The 17,420-nt window shown below is 60.4% G+C and overlaps 2 protein-coding genes across 2 annotated transcripts in view; both read right to left on the bottom strand.

Annotated features, from left to right (window-relative positions):
- Positions 1 to 2,606: 2,606 nt before the first annotated feature.
- On the bottom strand, positions 2,607 to 8,049 carry KISS1 (KiSS-1 metastasis suppressor). The gene is made up of 3 exons (XM_084866552.1): positions 7,942 to 8,049; positions 4,982 to 5,115; positions 2,607 to 2,966 (listed from the first exon to the last, which is right to left on the bottom strand). The coding sequence occupies exons 2-3, from the start codon at positions 5,082 to 5,084 to the stop codon at positions 2,692 to 2,694; spliced, it is 378 nt and encodes a 125-aa protein (XP_084722678.1). The 5' UTR covers positions 5,085 to 5,115; positions 7,942 to 8,049; the 3' UTR covers positions 2,607 to 2,691.
- A 1,537-nt stretch (positions 8,050 to 9,586) lies between these two features.
- Positions 9,587 to 17,420, bottom strand: part of GOLT1A (golgi transport 1A) — a 13,402-nt gene continuing 5,568 nt past the window's right edge. The window contains exons 2-5 of the mRNA XM_084866551.1: positions 13,609 to 13,700; positions 11,941 to 12,119; positions 11,006 to 11,069; positions 9,587 to 10,001 (exon numbers count right to left, since the gene is read on the bottom strand). Coding sequence (XP_084722677.1) covers positions 9,963 to 10,001; positions 11,006 to 11,069; positions 11,941 to 12,119; positions 13,609 to 13,700 — 374 coding nt within the window. The 3' untranslated portion in view covers positions 9,587 to 9,962. The remainder of the gene's footprint in view (positions 10,002 to 11,005; positions 11,070 to 11,940; positions 12,120 to 13,608; positions 13,701 to 17,420) is intronic.

Below are 17,420 nucleotides of genomic sequence, written 5' to 3'. Positions count from 1 at the left end.
TCTTCCTTCCCTTCCCCCCACTCAGAGAATATAAGCCCCAAGACAGCTGCGGTGAGTCCCTGGCATTTTGCAGCCCCTGGCGAAGAGGCAGCAGGCTCTGGGACCTGCAGCTCTGGACACCGGGGCCTGGCGTGCAGCCCCCTCCTCCCCTTGGCCAGGCTCTTGGTTAACCTGCCTGCCCACAGGCTCAGGAGGAGAAAGCTGAGCGCGCCCACTGTTGTTCCCTGGGCCGAACCCCTTGCAGGCAACGTGTTCAAGGGGCTCCCCTTGGGACCAGAGTGGGCTGCCCGGAGAGGGCGCTGGGCCCACAGTCCCCCTGCAGCGGGGTGGCGGGGTGCCCTGGCCTGGGTCAGACAGCCCCCGCCCAGGGAGGTCTCGTGAGTCAGATGGGGCTGGCTGTCCCAATAGAATAAGGTGACCAGCCGAAACCGGTTTGGCTCAGTGGACAGAGCGTCGGCCTGCAGGCTGAAGGGTCCCGGGTTCAATTCCGGTCAAGGGCATGTACCTTGGTTGCGGGCACATCCCCAGTAGGGGGTGTGCAAGAGGCAGCTGGTCGATGATTCTCTCTCATCGATGTTTCTAACTTTCTATCCCTCTCTTCCTCTCTGTACAAAATCAATAAAATATATATATATATATATATATATATATATATATATATATATATATATATATAAAGAATAAGGTGACCAGACGTCCCGCTTTCTAACAATTTGTCCCCGCGTCCCGCGGCGTTTTAAAAAAATCCCGATTTTTTGCAAAAATCGGGACTTTTTTAAAACGCCGCGGGACGCGGGACAAATTGTTAGAAAGCGGGACGTCTGGTCACCTTCCAATAGAACAGGATGTGGGCCTTCACTGGGAGGGTGGCAGGTCCCAGGGTGCTGCCAGGGAGAGCTGTTTCCCACCAGTACAGCCGATAAACGAGCGATGGGGATGGCCCTGTGATGGTCGCCTGGCTGCCCGCCTGCAATGGCGTCCAGGCCACCGCGGGGGGGCTGGCTCTCTGGCACCTTCTGATGAAGCCATTGCTGCCGCCGCCACCACCGCACCTGGTCCAGCTGGTGGGCAGGAGGAGCGGTTCTCGCAGCCTCTCCCGGGGTGCAGCTCCCCATCCAAGGACCAGACCTCTTACACCCACAGGGTGCGTGTCTGCCCCGTGCTCTCCACGGGAGCCGCAGAAACTGGCCTGGGGCAGCCAGGGGGTCGCTCTGAGCCGCGGGATTATGCCAACAAGGGTGCTGTTGGGTCTTTGGGAGGTGGGCCTTCCACCGAACAGACACCATTTCTTCCGACTTCAGCTGCTTCCTGACTGGGACAAGCCTCCGTTTCCCGAACCCCAGTCGTGATCTGGCCGGGTCACCAGTTTTGCATTACGTTCTTCCTACCCAAGAAGGTGTGGGATGCCGGACCTGTCCTTTGTCTGGGGGACCTAAACTACAAACATTTTTCTCTTGTGGTTCTGGCAAGGTCAAGGTCAAGGTCAAGGTGTCCGCAGATGTGGTTTGTGGTGAAGGCCTGCTTCCTGGTTCATAGATGGCTCTTTCTTCTGGGCCAGAAATTTGTTTGTGATCTATTTTGTTGCCGCATTTCGCAGTTACAGATGGGACGGGGTTTCAGGGTAGAGCCTGCAGCTTTGGCTTCCGTCAGCCCCGCCCTATGCGGGTCCTTCAGTGCTCGCTGCCGGCGCCTCTGAGAGAAAGGTGCCCTCGATTTTCGCCTGCTGCCAAACAGTCTATGCTCTCCCACAATGAGCCCGGTATTGGGGTTCAGTTCAGTTGGAAGTGGAGTTGGAGGTGGCGTTCAGAGCAGTCTGGAGCCCCAGTCTCCTTCCCGTCAGGGCAATCCCGCGGCACAGCCGACCGTCCCTTCTCTGGGGGCAGTGTGCGCGCCTCCGGGACCTCCTTTCTCCGCTACCCCGGGGTTCCGACTTACAGCCCGGCTCCCTATGGCTGAGCCTGGTTCCCCGGGGTCTTGGGCCAGAAATTTGATATTGCTAAGCATCCAAGCAGCATCTGACTTGGACTTCTCTGCAATTATTTTATAAATCTTCACTCTCGCCGAAACCGGTGTGGCTCAGTGGATAGAGCGTCGGCCTGCGGACTGAAAGGTCCCAGGTTCGATTCCGGTCAAGGGCATGTACCTTGGTTACAGGCACATCCCTAGTAGGGGGTGTGCAAGAGGCAGCTAATTGATGTTTCTCTATCATTGATGTTTCTAACTCTCTATCCTCCTTTCCTCTCTGTAAAAAATCAATAAAATATATAACAAAATAAAAATCTTCACTCTTTTACTGGAGGAGGGGTGGGGGTGGGGACGACGTGTGTGCGCGCACGCTAGAAGCATTGGTCTGGGTGTGTGTGTGTGGGGGGGGCGTTAGAAGCATTGGTCTGGGTATGTGTGTGTGTGTGCGCGCACGCTAGAAGCATTGGTCTGGGTATGTGTGTGTGTGGGGGGGGGCGTTAGAAGCATTGGTCTGTGTGTGTCGGGGTAGCACTTGGCCCCTCCCCACCTCTGCCCTTGCCGTCTTAGAGCCAGCTGAAGAGCCCGTTGAGAGAAGGGGAACAGCCTTGCAAAAATTAGCCCCGAATCAATCACACCCAGGTGAGTTGGCAGCGTTTCCTTTATTGGTTCAGGACGGGAGCTCCAGGCGCCCTCCCACTGCCCGGCCCCGCGTGCCCGGAGCGCGGGTCAGTCCGTGGTCAGACGTCCCTGGCCCCTGCGCGCCTTCGGGGGGCCCGGCTCGCCCGCCTGCCGCCGGCCATAGCGCAGGCCGAAGGAGTTCCAGTTGAAGGCAGACAGGCCCTTCGCCCGCCGCACCAGCACCTCGCCCGGCGCCGGAGGGACCCGCTGGCGGCTGCTCGGCTGGTACAGGGCTGGCCCGGACCCCTCCAAGCTCTTGGGGACCACGAACCGCAGGCTCTGCTCCCCGGAGACCCCCAGCGCCAGGGGGCCGAGCTGCTGGCCTAGGACAGAGCCACAGGGAGAGACTGCGTGAGGCCAGGCCGGGCCAACCTCTCCAACACCCCCCAGCAGCCCATCCCAGGCTTTCCCTTTGTTCCTTGGCCTCCAGGGAGCTCAGAGCTCAAGGGCGGCTGGGAGCACCAGCATCTGAGCTGGTGGGTAGGCCATTGGCTCCGCCCCCTTTCAACACAGCTTTCCATTGGCTCCTCCCCCTTTCAACACAGCTTTGATTTAGAATGTTGTCCAGAGTTATCTGCAATAATTTTCCTGTGAAATTACTTCCTGTTAGGAACCAAACGGGGCAGGGCCTGGAAGAAAAGAACACGAAGGGGGTTGCTAGGGGTTCAGCTTGGCTCACGGCCTGGTCCTCTGTCGGGGTGCTGCATCAGGCTCCCATTTGGCCTGAGAGTCCTGCTCACTCATCTCGCCTCTCAGAGCGCTTGGCACAGGGCCTGGCACATAATAGCGCCCCAGTAAGTGCGTGTTAACGATAGAAAAGCGAATGAAAAGCTTGTAGCTGCAGACATCAAGAAAGGGGAGCTAAGACCAGGTGCCCCCACAGCTCCCAGTAACTGTAGCTCCCTGCATAAGCGATGCCAAAGCTCGGTGAAAAGCAGAAATTGTCGAAACCGGTTTGGCTCAGTGGATAGAGCGTCGGCCTGTGGACTGAAAGGTCCCAAGTTCAATTCCGGTCAAGGGCATGTACCTTGGTTGCGGGCACATCCCCAATAGGTGGTGTGCAGGAGGCAGCTGATCGATGATTCTCTCTCATCGATGTTTCTAGCTCTCTGTCCCTCTCTCCTCCTCTCTGAAAAATAATCAATAAAAAACAAAACAAAAACAAAACAGAAACTTCTCTGGGTCACCTCCCCAGGTGGGAGTGATCTCCCCTCTTCATCCTGAGGGTGAACAAGACTAACTTGGAAGGCCCTTCACATGAACCAGCTCCGAATACCCAGTGGCCCCAGCCCATCGTGGTGAGAGACGAGTGGGCAGGAGGCCTGGTGTGTGAGTGGGCGGCGCTGCTTGGCTCTGAGGCCCACTCCTCATGGCCCCGGCAGACTTTGGAGGGGTGGGGGCGTGTCCAGAATTCGTGATCATCTTCCTAGCCCAGTGGTCGGCAAACTCATTCGTCCACAGAGCCAAACAGCAACAGCACAACGATGGACATTTCTGTGGAAAGCCACATTTTTTAAACGTAAACTCCTTCTAACGCCACTTCTTTAAAACAGACTTGCCCAGGCCGTGGTATTTTGTGGAAGAGCCACACTCAAGGGGCCCAAGAGCCGCCCTTGGCTCGAGAGCTGCAGTTTGCCAACCACGGTCCTAGGAGGTCCCGGGGCCTGGCTCCGGTGGGAAGGGACGGAGGCTCCCCTCCCGGCCACGCCTGCTATCCCGGCAGCAGAGTCACTTCTCGGGCGGCCTTTGGTGCCTCCCCGAAAGCCTTTCCCCCAAACAGCCCACACACTCGTTGTTCACCCAGAAAGGACATCTGGACCCGGGAGAGAACACACTCCTGGCAAAGGACACGGGGCTTTGTCCTCCCGGGCTGGGCGAGATCAGGGCTCAGTGAGAGCGCCTCTGTAGTCCGCTCCCTGCTCCGAGTCCCGCAGCCAGAGGCACTGCGGTCCCGAGAGGCTGAGCCGCGGCTCCTGCTGACCAAGCAGCCTTAGGCCACAAATCCCGACGGTGCCGCTCAGAGACACCTCGCAGGGAGCTCCGCACCTGCTGGCCTCCTGCAGTGTGTGTGGGGCGTCTTTACCTCTTTGGGCCTCAGTTTCTCCAGCTCATCGGTACCATAGTAACCCATCAGGTGGGCAGGATTTGTCCCTTTGTGTAGGGTCTTCTCCCGCCCAGCCCCCAAAAGTCCAAATCAAGGGACTGGGGTCTCATGAGCGAAGCTTGCATAGCTGATTCCTTCCCCGCAGATCTCCCCGGAACCGGAAACGGGCGGTCCATCTCGCTGTGAAACCCCTCGCTGGCTCCCTCCCGGCCTCTCCCCCAGACGAGGCGTTACCTGTGGCTCCCGGGTTCTCCGCGGGTGCCGCCTTTTCTAAGGAGTCCCTGAAGGAGGTGGCCCAGAGGAAAAGCACCAGCTGCCAAGAAGCCAGCAGGATCATCCTGGTGAGACGTGCAGGTCCCGGCAGTGCCCTGAGGCCCAGGCAGAGGGAGGGAGGGAGGAGGGGGAGGTCAGACACAGGTCAGGGCTGGGAGCTGGGAGCTGGGGCAGAGCCCACGGGAAGGGAGGAGCCAGCTCTGCCCTTGGAGACGTGACTGGAGGGATGCGTCCGGACAGACGGGCCATGGAGATGGGACCGGCACCACTTGCACAGTAGAGTCAAAGCGGGACTCGTTCTAGGGGAGGGTCATCAGGGAGGGCTTCCTGGAGGAAGGATCCCTCTGGGTGGGAAGGGCAGGATGGCTCCGGGTGGAAAGTGGCCAGAACCTCAGGTTTGCTTGAGAGGAATGTTGGGGAGATGAGGAGGGAGAGTGATGAGCAGGAGTGAGCAGGGAGGGGTGAAGTGAAGAGGGCACAGGAGCGCCACCTCACGGAGGACCGAGGTCCAGACATTCTCCCCGGAGCCTGGCACTTCCCTCCGTGCTGAGCTCTGCAGACACCCAGACCCGGTGCTCCTCTCTCCCCGTTAGCATGCGCTGCTCAAACCTGGCCCGTTTCCTCCCTGCTGCCATAGAAACGGGGTTCTTTCCCCTTTGCATGAGCAGGGAGGAACGGCAGTCATCTTGTTCTCTCGGGGACTTGGACAGCCCGAGGTGTCATACTGCCTCGGATCCAGGGAAGAGAAAAGCCTTCTCCCGACCTGTCAGGTCACGTGTCTCCTCGTTGTATTTCCGGCCGGCTCCGGGAGGGTTGGCAGGGAATCGACCTCAGAATGTGGGCTGTTGGGGTGGGAGCTGTGTGCTCACTCTGACCCTCCCTCCAACCTCTTTCCCTTTACCCTCTGCTGCCCCTCCCATCTCGTCCAGCTCCCAAGTCTAATTTCTCTTTGAAAAAGTCATCAGCCGAAACCGGTTTGGCTCAGTGGATAGAGCGTCAGCCTGCAGACTGAAAGGTCCCAGGTTCGATTCTGGTCAAGGGCAGGTACCTTGGTTGCGGGCACATCCCCAGAAGGGGGTGTGCAGGAGGCAGCTGATCCATGTTTCTTTCTCTCTCGTTGATGTTTCTAATTCTCTATCTCTCTCACTTCCTCTCTGTAAAAAAAATAAATAAAATATATTAAAAAAGAAAAGAAAAAGTCATCAGATAGCTGGAGGTGGTCCAGCAAACACGATGAAAAACACACTAATGAGGAGGCAGGAGAGCTGCAGGTGGAGCCAAAAGGGTGTGGCTGCCAGATCGGAGGCTCAGAGCCACTCTGGGGTGGAGTGAGGGGCCCCTGTGTGCCCACCAGCCCCATCAATCCCCCTGTTCACCCCCACACCCCATTCCCTCCCGCTCCCTCCAGGACTCCTGCATGGCCTGGAGGGGAAGGATCCAGAAATGGGGTCAGAAGTCCTTGGATCTGGCCCCAGCGATGCCCGCCCTCCCCATGAGGCAGGAGCCAGTCACCCCCATCTCCGGCCTTAGTGCCCCGCCTGTAAAATAGGACCATTGGGTCCGCCTGGCCACCGAGTGTCCCCACAGACGGCCACTTGTCCTTGCAGACTCTGACTCTGTGGAACCCGTACCGCAGCCTCCTGCACCCGCCTTAAAGGGCGGGGAGCAGAGGCAGGACCCATCCATTAGAGAGACGAGGGTAAAACCATTTTTGCGTGGCTTCAGACTGTGGGTGCACAGGGTCCAGGTGACTTTGGAAATAATTTCTTGAGTACCGACTGTGTGCTGTGTTAGGTGCTAAGACACAGGGGCTAGGGGCTAGGGAGCACAGGTGCTCAGACACAGACCTGCTGCGAGCCCTCTTCCCCATCTCAAGAAACTGGTATCCTCAGGCAAGACACTGAGTCCTGAGCAGCCCATTGGAAGAGAACACTGTGAGCGACAGGCCGAAGGTGTGTCAGTCAGTGTAAAGGGGTCTGGAGGGTCCAGGCGGGTGTCTGCAGGGGGTGGCACCTGCGCTGAGTGTCTGAGTGAGAGGCAGGCAGGTGACTGTCAGGAGGGGGCTCTGCTGGAGGGAAAGCATGGAGTGTAAGGAAGGGCCACCAGGGGCCTCACCCTGGAGGGGCGGGTCCCAGGCAGAGAGGAATGTGTGGAGCATGTCAAAGGGAGCCTCCGGCTGCTCTGCAGAAGCAGGTGGGGAGGAAGCAGGTGGGGAGGGAGAGAGGGGGAGCGGGCAGGCTGTGTGCGCCTCTGGCCTCTCCCCTTCGCCTCCTCCCAGCAGGTACCATGGTGCCACGCGAGCGTTTCCTGCTGCTCATTCACACACACACACACACACACACACACACACACATTCTCCCAACTCTTCACACGTGAAATGAATTGCTTAGAAAAAAGCCGTCAGCTTCCAAGGGCCCCCGGTGGCCGTCCTCTGTGGCCCCCACCCGCTGTTGAGCCTTGTGAGAGCAGAAATCCCAGGTGTTTGGGAAGCCTTTGAAGTGGGGTGGCTCCCTTCCTAGCAGCGCCAGAGGCTCTTTGGCTGGGCTCGTATCTGCCATCCGCAAGTTGGAGAAGGAGCTCAGAGGAGCCCTGCTGAGCCCAGGCGCCCTAAGGTGCTCCCCAGCTTTCCCCCTGAAGGCTCCCGTGGCCCCTGATCCCAGCCACAGAGTTCAGGCAGTAATCACAACGAACTGCAGCCATTCCTGCCCGAGAGGAGTCCTTGAGAGGGTCCGGGTCTCACAAATAACGTGCAGAGGGAGGCATTTGCCGTTTAACCTGGCCGGCCTTGTCGCCAGGCCCCACCAGCCCCACTCCCCTGCCTGGGGCACCTCCGTCAGTGCTGGAACTGGGCTCCTGCTCCGTCCGGGGAGCCTCCTGAGCCTGGGCAGACCCTCCCCCAGCGTGATGCCCAGCGCACCTACCTGCCTCTGTCCTGGTCCCGGCGGGTGGGAGCTCGCAGGGTGTCTGGTGGGTGAACGCCGGCAGGGCGGGGAGCTGGGCTCGCTCTTGCCAGCACCCCGATCACATCCCTGCGCCTTTTATAAAGCCCAGGTGACGTCTCCCGGCCCCGGGTCTCCCTCTCCCTCCTCCGCAGACCCCCCTGGAGAGCGGGCTGCTGTCTCCCGCCCCCTGGCTGTCACGACTGGCGTGAGCCTCCCGCACCCTCTCCAGAGCTTCCAAGGCCGGCTCTCTGATTCCCTCTCCCCTCCTCCTCCCGCTCCTCCCAGCCCCGCTCACCGGGAGGCCCCCTGTGCGTCATCACCGTGGAAGTGGCCTGTGTGAGGAGGCATGTGGTGGGGGGTCAGCAGCAAAAGGTCCCCCTCCAGACAGGAGCCACGCGCACGCCCAGGGTGGCACGCCCAGAGTGGAGTGGGCAGCGTGAAAGGCAGGAGGGCGGGGAGAGGGGCACAGTGGCACCAAGGGTTCCAGTTCCCCCAGTGCTCCCAGGCCTGCCGGCTGGTCTTGGGGCTCAGACCAGGAGGGGGCTCCTCGGCTGTAATCTGCAACTGGGGGTGGGGGGGTGTCTTCATTTCCCCCTCCCTCCTCCCTCCTCCCTCCTCACTCCCTCCTTTCCTTCCTTCTTTCCCCAAACAGCGACAGCACTGCGCAGCTCAGGGCTCTGGGACGGATTAACAGTCAGATGGGTAACACCTGTGGGCAGCTAAGCGCCCAGAACACAGGGTCGCTCAGAGACGCTGGGCCTGTGGGGGAGAGCCTTTCCCTGGGAAGTGCGGTGGGCAGGTAAGAAGTGACTCTCAGGCTCTCAGGACCCGCCTTCGGGGGCGTGGCACTGTGGCCACGGCATCTGGAACTGCTGCGCTCCCACTGGAAGGCAGGGACAGGCCTCCCTCCCTCTGCACCCTCAGCGCCCACGTTTCTGCTCGCACAGACAGAGGCCTCCCAGACATTTCCTAGGTGCAGGTGTCCCCGCAGACAGGCGCACGCCCCGGGGAGGAGCTCCAAGGGCAGGCAGTCCATTTGCATCCGACGGCTCTCAGCTGTCAGAGCGTGTGCGTTCTGGGGGACACCCTCCGTACACGTCGGGGGGGACTCTGGTCTCGTTCTTGGGCCCGCGATCGTGACCTTTACCCTTGGACCTGGGCTCCTGGGACAGAGCCTCTTCCTCCTGTCAGCCCAGGCCAGTGGTCGGCAAACTCATCAGTCCACAGAGCCGAATAGCAACAGGACAACGATGGACATTTCTTTGGAGAGCCAGATTTTTTAAAACTTAAGCTTCTTCTAACGCCACTTCTTCAACATAGACTCGCCCGGGCCGTGATCTTTTGTGGAAGAGCCACACCCAAGGGGCCAAACGGCCACATGTGGCTCGAGAGCCGCAGTTTGCCGACCAGGGGCCCAGGGCTCTGAGGCGGAGGCTGACTCTACCCTCAGGCAGGAAGCTCTCCCAGCACAGGCTCCCCGTGGGGGGACGTCCTGAGCGGACATCCACCTGCGGACCGAGCAGCACTTCCTGCCGGGACAGGATCTCCACCGTCACCTGTCCAGGGCCTCCTGCTCCCAGGGCTGGCACACCCCTCGTCACTCTCAGGAAGAAAACGAGCCTCTGAGAGCGGCCTGCCCGGTGCCGTGTAGAGTGAGACGCCCCGAGTCAGGAGAAGACTTCACAGGCCCGAGGCACTGACCCCGAGTCTCTCTCTCACACACACAGCTTGGGCTTTAATCTTTGCTTTCCCCCCCATACAGAGCGGGGTGTGGTCCCGGCTCCCGGCCCCCGGCCCAGCTCTGGGGGGCCCTGCAGCTCTGCTCCCAACAGGGGAACCTGAGGTCAGTCACCTGGCGCCATCCTTCCTGCTGGACGCGGAGAGGCCCGGGGGCGCGGGGAGGTGCGTCAGCGCAGGAGGGGGGGCCTGAGAGGGAGGCCCCATTTCCTTTCCAGCCCCCTCGGCCAGTGATCCAAGTTCAAGGAGCTCATCTCTGCGGCTCAGACCATCGAGCTGGAGCCCTGGAACCTCCGGAACAGCTGTGGGAGCCGAGAGTCATTACTCCAGACAAAGAGTGGAGAGCAGACTCAATGTCAGGGTGATTAGGAGCTGGCCTTGAGGGGGGAGCTGTGCCAAGGGCAGACACGGAGAGGGGCTTGCGGGGATGTGCCCAGCTGGCGGGCGAGCCGGGTGCTGGCTGAAGGGCCTCGCTGGGCGTCTCAGAGAGCCCAGGTTCTGTCAGATGGTTCCGAGAAAGAGCGTGGTGGTGGTGGTGGGGGGAGAGGAGGCGGGGGATAGGGGAGGGAGAGACACGGGGGACCACTGCCCACGCCTGCCCCAAGGAGAGGACATGCTGCTACAGCATTCCTTGCTGTCATTAGCTGTCACACATCCTCTCCACATCCGGGGCCCAGACCAGCCAGCTCCCCCCAAAATCTGTCACTTTCTGGCAGGGTCCCCTAGACTCTCTCAGTATCTGTTACTTTAGCTATAATAAAGAGCTATTAAAAGCCGCCATCCTCTATCCCCATCCCTTGTCCATCCCCATCCCTCCTCCAGCCCATCCCTCCTCCATCCCCATCTCTCCTCCATCCCCATCCCTCCTCCGTCCCCATCCCTCCTCCGTCCCCATCCCTCCTCCGTCCCCTTCCCTCCTCCGTCCCCTTCCCTCCTCCGTCCCCATCCCTCCTCCGTCCCCTTCCCTCCTCCGTCCCCATCCCTCCTCCGTCCCCATCCCTCCTCCATCCCCATCCCTCCTCCATCCCCTTCCCTCCTCCATCCCCATCCCTCCTCCGTCCCCATCCCTCCTCTGTCCCTATTCCTTAGGCACAGCTGCTCGGGCCCTCTCAGCCTCACGGCCTTGTCCGATGGAGGAGAGTAGGAGAGCAGGGTGGGGGAGAGGAGCGGAGGCAGGCCAGCCTGGGGAAGGGAGTGCCCGGGGAGCTGGGGCGGGTCCACTGGACCTGGGGCAGCAGTTTTCCCAACTCCGTGTGCTCCCGCCACCCCCGGGGCCCACCACTGAGCCACAGGCACATGCACTCACCTCACTCAGGAAGGGGATGTTGAAGGCATTGCCCAGGAAGCCAAAGGCCACAGGGAAGAAGCCCCTAGAACAGAGGGGTGGGGGGAGGGGTCAGTGATGGCCTGGGGGTGTGTGGGGACAGGGAGATAGAGGGTAGCAAGGCTGAGGTCCACAGACAGGCTTTGGCTCCCGAGAGAGTGGGCCCCTGGGCACTGGGGGCCCCGTGTTTTAGAGGCGGCCAAGTGGAATAGTTCAGAATGAAGTCCCAGCACAGCCGGCGTGGCTCAGTGGTTGAGCGCTGACCTATGAACCAGGCGGTCATGGTTCCATTCCCAGTGAGGGCACAGGCCTGGGTGAGATCCTCTGGCCCCTGCCTGTGAGGCCGGGGCAGGGCAGCCTCTCTGAGTGCTGGCTTCCTCCTCTGCAGAGAACAGCCCAGGATGGCGGTGGACATGGCAAAGTGAGGTGATGATGGTGCACAGCGGGGGCCTAGCAACGTCAGCTCACTGCCCCCCCCCCCCATCATTCCACTTGGGAGTGAGCCCTGTGCTGCTCCCTTCACTTTACCCCTCAACCTACTGTTGGAGGGGTCTTTCCAATGTCTGTCCGATGCCCCTCCCCGTTTTTATTTTAATTTTTTAAAATATGTCTTCATTGATTTCAGAGAGGAAGGGAGAGAGAGAGAGATAGAAACTTCAATGATGAGAGAGAACCCCCACGCCCCCTACTGGGGATGGAGCCTGCAACCCTGACATGTGCCCTTGACTGGAATCGAACCCGGGACCCTTCACACCGCTGGTGACACGCTATCCACTGAGCCACACCAGCTAGGGCCTGCCTCCTCCCCGTTTCCAATCCGCCCACGGTTCCCATCTCCTGCGGGGCAGGTCCAGCTTCCGCACACCCGCTGGCCCAGCCACTCGGAGGCCGGGCCCCGGGGCCGGGGCTGCACTCACCGGAAGAGGCTGAAGAAGCCGTAGGTCTCCAGGAACATGCCCAGGAGGGGCCAGCGCAGGAGCACCACGACCACCCCCCCCAGGAAGAAGCTGGTGCCCTTGAGCTTGTGCCGCTGGAAGAAGAAGAAGAGCGTCTTCCTCAGGCCGATGATGAGGGACAGGCCGGTCAGGAACAGCAGCTGCGGGGGAGGGAGAGGGGCGTGAATTCAAGCAGCCTCCCCCCTCGGAGCCAGGGGCCAGCCCCCCTCACCCCCCCAGCCAGGGGCCAGCCCCCCTCACCCCCCCAGCCAGGGGCCAGCCCCCCTCGGAGCCAGGGGCCAGCCCCCCTCACCCCCCCAGCCAGGGGCCAGCCCCCCTCACCCCCCCAGCCAGGGGCCAGCCCCCCTCGGAGCCAGGGGCCAGCCCCCCTCACCCCCCCAGCCAGGGGCCAGCCCCCCTCGGAGCCAGGGGCCAGCCCCCCTCACCCCCCCAGCCAGGGGCCAGCCCCCCTCACCCCCCCAGCCAGGGGCCAGCCCCCCTCGGAGCCAGGGGCCAGCCCCCCTCACCCCCCCAGCCAGGGGCCAGCCCCCCTCGGAGCCAGGGGCCAGCCTCCCCCCCACCAAAGCTAGGGACCAGCCCCTCTCACTCCCCCCAGAGCCAGGGGCCAGCCCCCCTCCCCCCCTCCCAGAGCCAGGGGCCACCCCCCCTCAAAGCCAGGGGCCAGACCCCCCCCTCCACCCAGAGCCAGGGGCCAGCCCCCCTCACCTCCCCCAGAGCCAGGGGTCAACCCCCCCCCCCCAGCCAGGGGCCAGCCCCCCTCACCCGCCTGGAGCCACCCTCACACATGGGGCAGGACTTGCTAGCTCTTCACGGAGGGCCGATTGCAGGGAGGGTGACCCCGCCTTGAGTGCTGAGCTGACTGGAAACAAAGCTGCCCAGCGGCAGGGGCTGCACCAGGGGACCGTGGCGTTCTCTCTCTTCTCACCCAATGCAACCAAGTGCTTGGATCCCAACCGGTGCTTCGATTCTGCCTGCACGTCTCCCCACACCTCCAGGGAAGGCGGATGGACGGAGATTCTCTCTCTGTGGTCCGAAGGGGAGCACCAGGCCGGCACAGGTGAGGCAGCCGCACCCAAAGCCGCGTGGGGCGGGCAGGAGGGCACTCCCCGCTCCGGCATCTGGCCCTTCAGTGTGGCTCCTGACGAGCCCCGAAGAGAGCCCAGGCTCCTGTCCACTCCCTTCCAGCATGTTCCGTGCACCTGAGCGCGCTTTCTCCAGCCCCGCACACGCTTTCCTCTCCCGACCCCTCGCGTCCTCCCCGGCCGCTCTTTCCCTGCCGCCCGCTCGGATGGGATGGGCTTGTCTCACGGTGACTTTGCCGCTCCTCTGCCTCCGTCCCCAGGCCTGTGTGTTCCTGGGACACCCCCATCCCTAGCTGGGGGGGAGCCCCATGGAGGGACAGGGTCTCACCCCTCCCGGCTCTCTGGAGCCTCGCCCAGAGCCGGCGTGGGAATCCAGGCCCTCGGATCCTCTGCCCGGCGGGGCCTGCTGTCCGGCCCCAGCCGCCCTGCCGGCCCAGGCTGCTGGCACCGACCCCGGATGGCCACGGGGGAAGGGACGCAGGGCTGGCCCCAGCAAGGGAGGCCTCGGGAGGCTGGGACGGTCGGTCCGCAGGGCAGGGGCACTCACATTCCCGAAGGCCAGGAGCACGGAGTCAAAGTACAGGAGCACTCCCAGGAGGATGAAGAAGGCGCCGAAGCCGGTGATGCCCACGCCAATCTCTGCAACAGGCAAGGGGGCCGTGGTGGGAGGGGCTCTGGGGAGAGGCGGGGGCCTGGGATTCCCGGGGTTACCCCTGGGCAGGTGCCCTCTGGGGAGCTCTGTGCTCGGGGGAATGATGGGACGGGAAGGGAAGGATGAGCACCACAGAACGTTGAGCTCCTGAGAGCAGTCCTGCGCTTCCGGCCTTCTGTCCTCAGAGCAGCCCTCTGCGTGGCTGCTGGGAGCTGCCGAGGCCCAAGCCACCCTTCGCAGAAGGGACCGCTGGCTACTCAGGCCACCAGCCCAAAAGGGTCTGGAAACCACCCAGCTGTCCTGCCTGTTTCTCAAGAGGCTGGCCCTCCTGTCTCCTAACTGCCCCTGACTTAAGGTGACCAGACGTCCTGCTTTTGGCGGGACAGTCCCGGTTTTTAACAATTTGTCCCAACGTCTCGGGATGAGGGACAAACTGTTAAAAATCGGGACTGTCCCGCCAAAAGCAGGACGTCTGGTCACCTTACTCTAACTGCCCCTGCCCTGCCTTTCTGGTGAAGAGCCGTCACTCTGGTTTGGAAAAAGCAGAAGTCATTCATCAGTTGTGTGCTCGTCTGTCCTCCTGGAGTCCACACCCCGGCCAGCACCTCCTGCAGCCTCGCCTCTGGGCCCCACCACCCACCCCAGCCTCTGGTTTCGGCCACAGTGGCCCTGCAGTCCTTGTGCGCAAGGCTGGGCTGTGCGGCGCCCCCTGGTGGCAGTGCGCCTCAGGGCGTCGCTCTTTGCAGCTGCAGAGTTTGCTCAGAGCCAGGGCAGCCCGCACCCAAGGGCAGGACATTCAGGTCCTGGTTGGGTCAAGGGCTACGTGTTGGACACTTGGATACATGTTTCAGACTGCTCCCCTCAGAAAGAGTTGTAACAACAACAGGATGTGAAGTTTCTCTTTTTCTTAAATCCTCTCCGTAACACAGAATTGTTCATTTTACTTATCTTTGCCATTCCAAGAGTCGGCAAATGATGATTCATTGTATTGCTTCATTTTTAAGATTTTTTAAAATTGATTTCAGAGAGGAAGGGAGAGGGAGGGAGAGAGATAGAAATATCATTGATGAGAGAGAGAATCATGGATTGGCTGCCTCCTGAACGCCCCCTAGTGGGGAATGAGCCTATGATCCAGGCATGCGCCCTTGACTGAAATCTAAGTCCGCAGGCCAACGCTCTATCCACTGAGCCAAAATGGTTTCAGCTGTTGATTGCTTTTAGAGGTATTGCTTATGTGCCCTGACAGGGGGTCGAACCCACAACCTTTTTGGTGTACAGGTCGGCGCTCCAAGTAGGGAGAGATCAACCAAAGGACTTATGTGCACACATAGGAGCCTAACACAATGGTCAAGGACAATAGGGGGGTGGGGGCATGAGTGTGTGTGTGGGATTGAAATGGGGGGGTTGAGGACAAATATGTGATACCTTAATCAATAAAGAAATAATAATAAAAAAGATCTTCTTTCAAAGATGGAGATGAGCTTTATCGTTCCCATCATAAGCCGCACTCAGTTTGTCATCCGGAGAAGCGCCGGTCCTGCTGTCTCCCTTTCGGCAGAGCCGGATTCCGTGAGGGCCCGGCGCCACGTCGGATCTGTCGGCGGAATGGCCACCTGCCAGCATCCCGCCAAACCGATGGCCGATTCCGCCTGCTTCTGACCACCCCGGGCTTGTTTCCTGCGCCCCCCTCTCGGCAGGGCCTGTCTGAACCCCGTCTCTGAGGGCCCAGGGCCCTGGGCCGTGCCGCCTCCGTGGGCCGTTTCGAAGACTGAGCTCTGTCCTCCACTGCTGCGTCACTTCTCTGTGCTCAGGAGGGCCTGGGTGTGCATCTCCTTGGCCACGATGATTTTACGTGGGAAGACCACAGCCCTGTTCTTCCGTCTGGATGGCCAAGGTGTTCCCGTTTTTTTATTTTTTATTTTTAAAAATTTTTATTTTATTGATTTTTTACAGAGAGGAAGAGAGAGGGATAGAGAGAAACATCGATGAGAGAGAATCATCCATCAGCTGCCTCTTGCAAACCCCCTACCGGGATGTGCCCCAACCAAGGTACATGCCCTTGACTGGAATCGAACCTGGGACCTTTTTTTTTTTTTTTTTTTTTTTTAAATATATTTTATTGATTTTGTACAGATATGAAGGGAGAGAGATAGAGAGTTAGAAACATCGATGAGAGAGAGTCATCGATCAGCCGCCTCCTGCACACCCCCCACTGGGGATATGCCTGCAACCAAGGTACATGCCCTTGACCGGAATCGAACCCAGGACCCTTCAGTCCCCAAGCCGACGCTCTATCCATTGAGCCAAACCGGTCCTGGCCGAACCTGGGACCTTTCAATTCGTAGGCTGATGCCCTATCCACTGAGCCAAACCGGCTTCGGCCAAGGTGTTCCTGTTTCTATGCCGGTTATAAAAGTATCTGGTCTCAGCTCACACCGCCACAAAAATACGCCATGGGTCCCAGGTTTGACGACCATCCTTCTCTTCTCTCCCCTCCACCCCCCGGTGTGTGTGTGTGTGTGTGTGGGTGTTTTGTGTGGAAACACAGTGTACACATTTTACTAGGTTTCCCTTTTGTTTTGTTAAAACATCCATGTGCTCATCCTGTAAACACGCAGGAACAGCCTCTTCTTTATTTCGTGGAACCCGCCCAAGCTTCTCAGCTCCACACTCCGCCTTTTCTCCCGCCTCACACTTGCTTCCAAACAGGGACCTCACTGGTCCCGCATGGCTCCTCAAGGACTGGTGCCACCCACAACCCCTGTGACGGGCAGCCTTCCCCACGGGCCACGCGGTGCCCCCGGCCTTCAGGGGGACACGGCACCGGGGACACAAACATCACGGAAAAGGGTCCGAAGCTGTTCCTGTCACTCAGGCCTCAGACCTTCCTCCACCTCTCCGGGCCTCGCTTAGCAATTTCAGTTCAGTTACCCATCTGGAGCCGCTCCTGAAGGTCATGGCCGAGGGAGGGGCTGTGGGGGGCATGTCACCAGGAGGGACAGAAGTGTCCGAAGTCCTACAGGATCCAGACAGAGGGGCAGGGCGCCCCCTGCTGGAGCAAAAGATGAGGGGAGGCAGCTAGGGCATCCCCTAATAAGGAGCGGGGACCACCCGGACCCCAGAGATTGACCAGTTCTGGGTGTCCCTGTCATGGCAGGCTGATGCCTGCCTTAATCCTCACCTGCAGATATTTCTCCATGTATTTTTAGAGAGAGTGGAAGGGAGGGGGAGAGACAGAGAGAGAGAGAAGCATCTATGTGAGAGAGACATAGCAATTGGTTGCCTCCCACACACACCCCTATAAGGGCCGGTGATCGAGCCTGCAACTGAAGTTCTTGCTCTTGACTGGAATTGAAGCTAGGACCCCTTGGTCCACAGGCTGATGCTCTAGCCACTGGGCCAAACCGGCTAGGGCATGGCTGCCCTCTTCAGCAACCACCCCAACTTGCAGCTCCAGAGCGGCTGCCACGAGGAGCCCACAGCCTGCAAGGCTGCAGATGAGCTGGGCTGCCCCAAGCCCCACCCTGTGGCTCGCACTAACGGAAGCCGAGGGCCAGATCCCTCCTGCTCCTGGAGGGAAAGTGCAGGTGCAAGGGTCCTGGCCCGAGGCTGTGCTGGGAGCCAGGGAGCACCGCTCACTTCTCATTCCTCCCTCTCCCTCTCTCAACATTCACAAAGGCGCCGAGAAGTTGCAAGTCCAACACAAC

Source organism: Pipistrellus hanaki, assembly GCF_964339955.1.
Source record: "Pipistrellus hanaki genome assembly, chromosome: 18".
Classification (NCBI taxonomy): Eukaryota; Metazoa; Chordata; class Mammalia; order Chiroptera; family Vespertilionidae; genus Pipistrellus; species Pipistrellus hanaki.
Note: the sequence above shows the minus strand (reverse complement) of the source record. Positions and strands in the feature narration are given on the sequence as shown.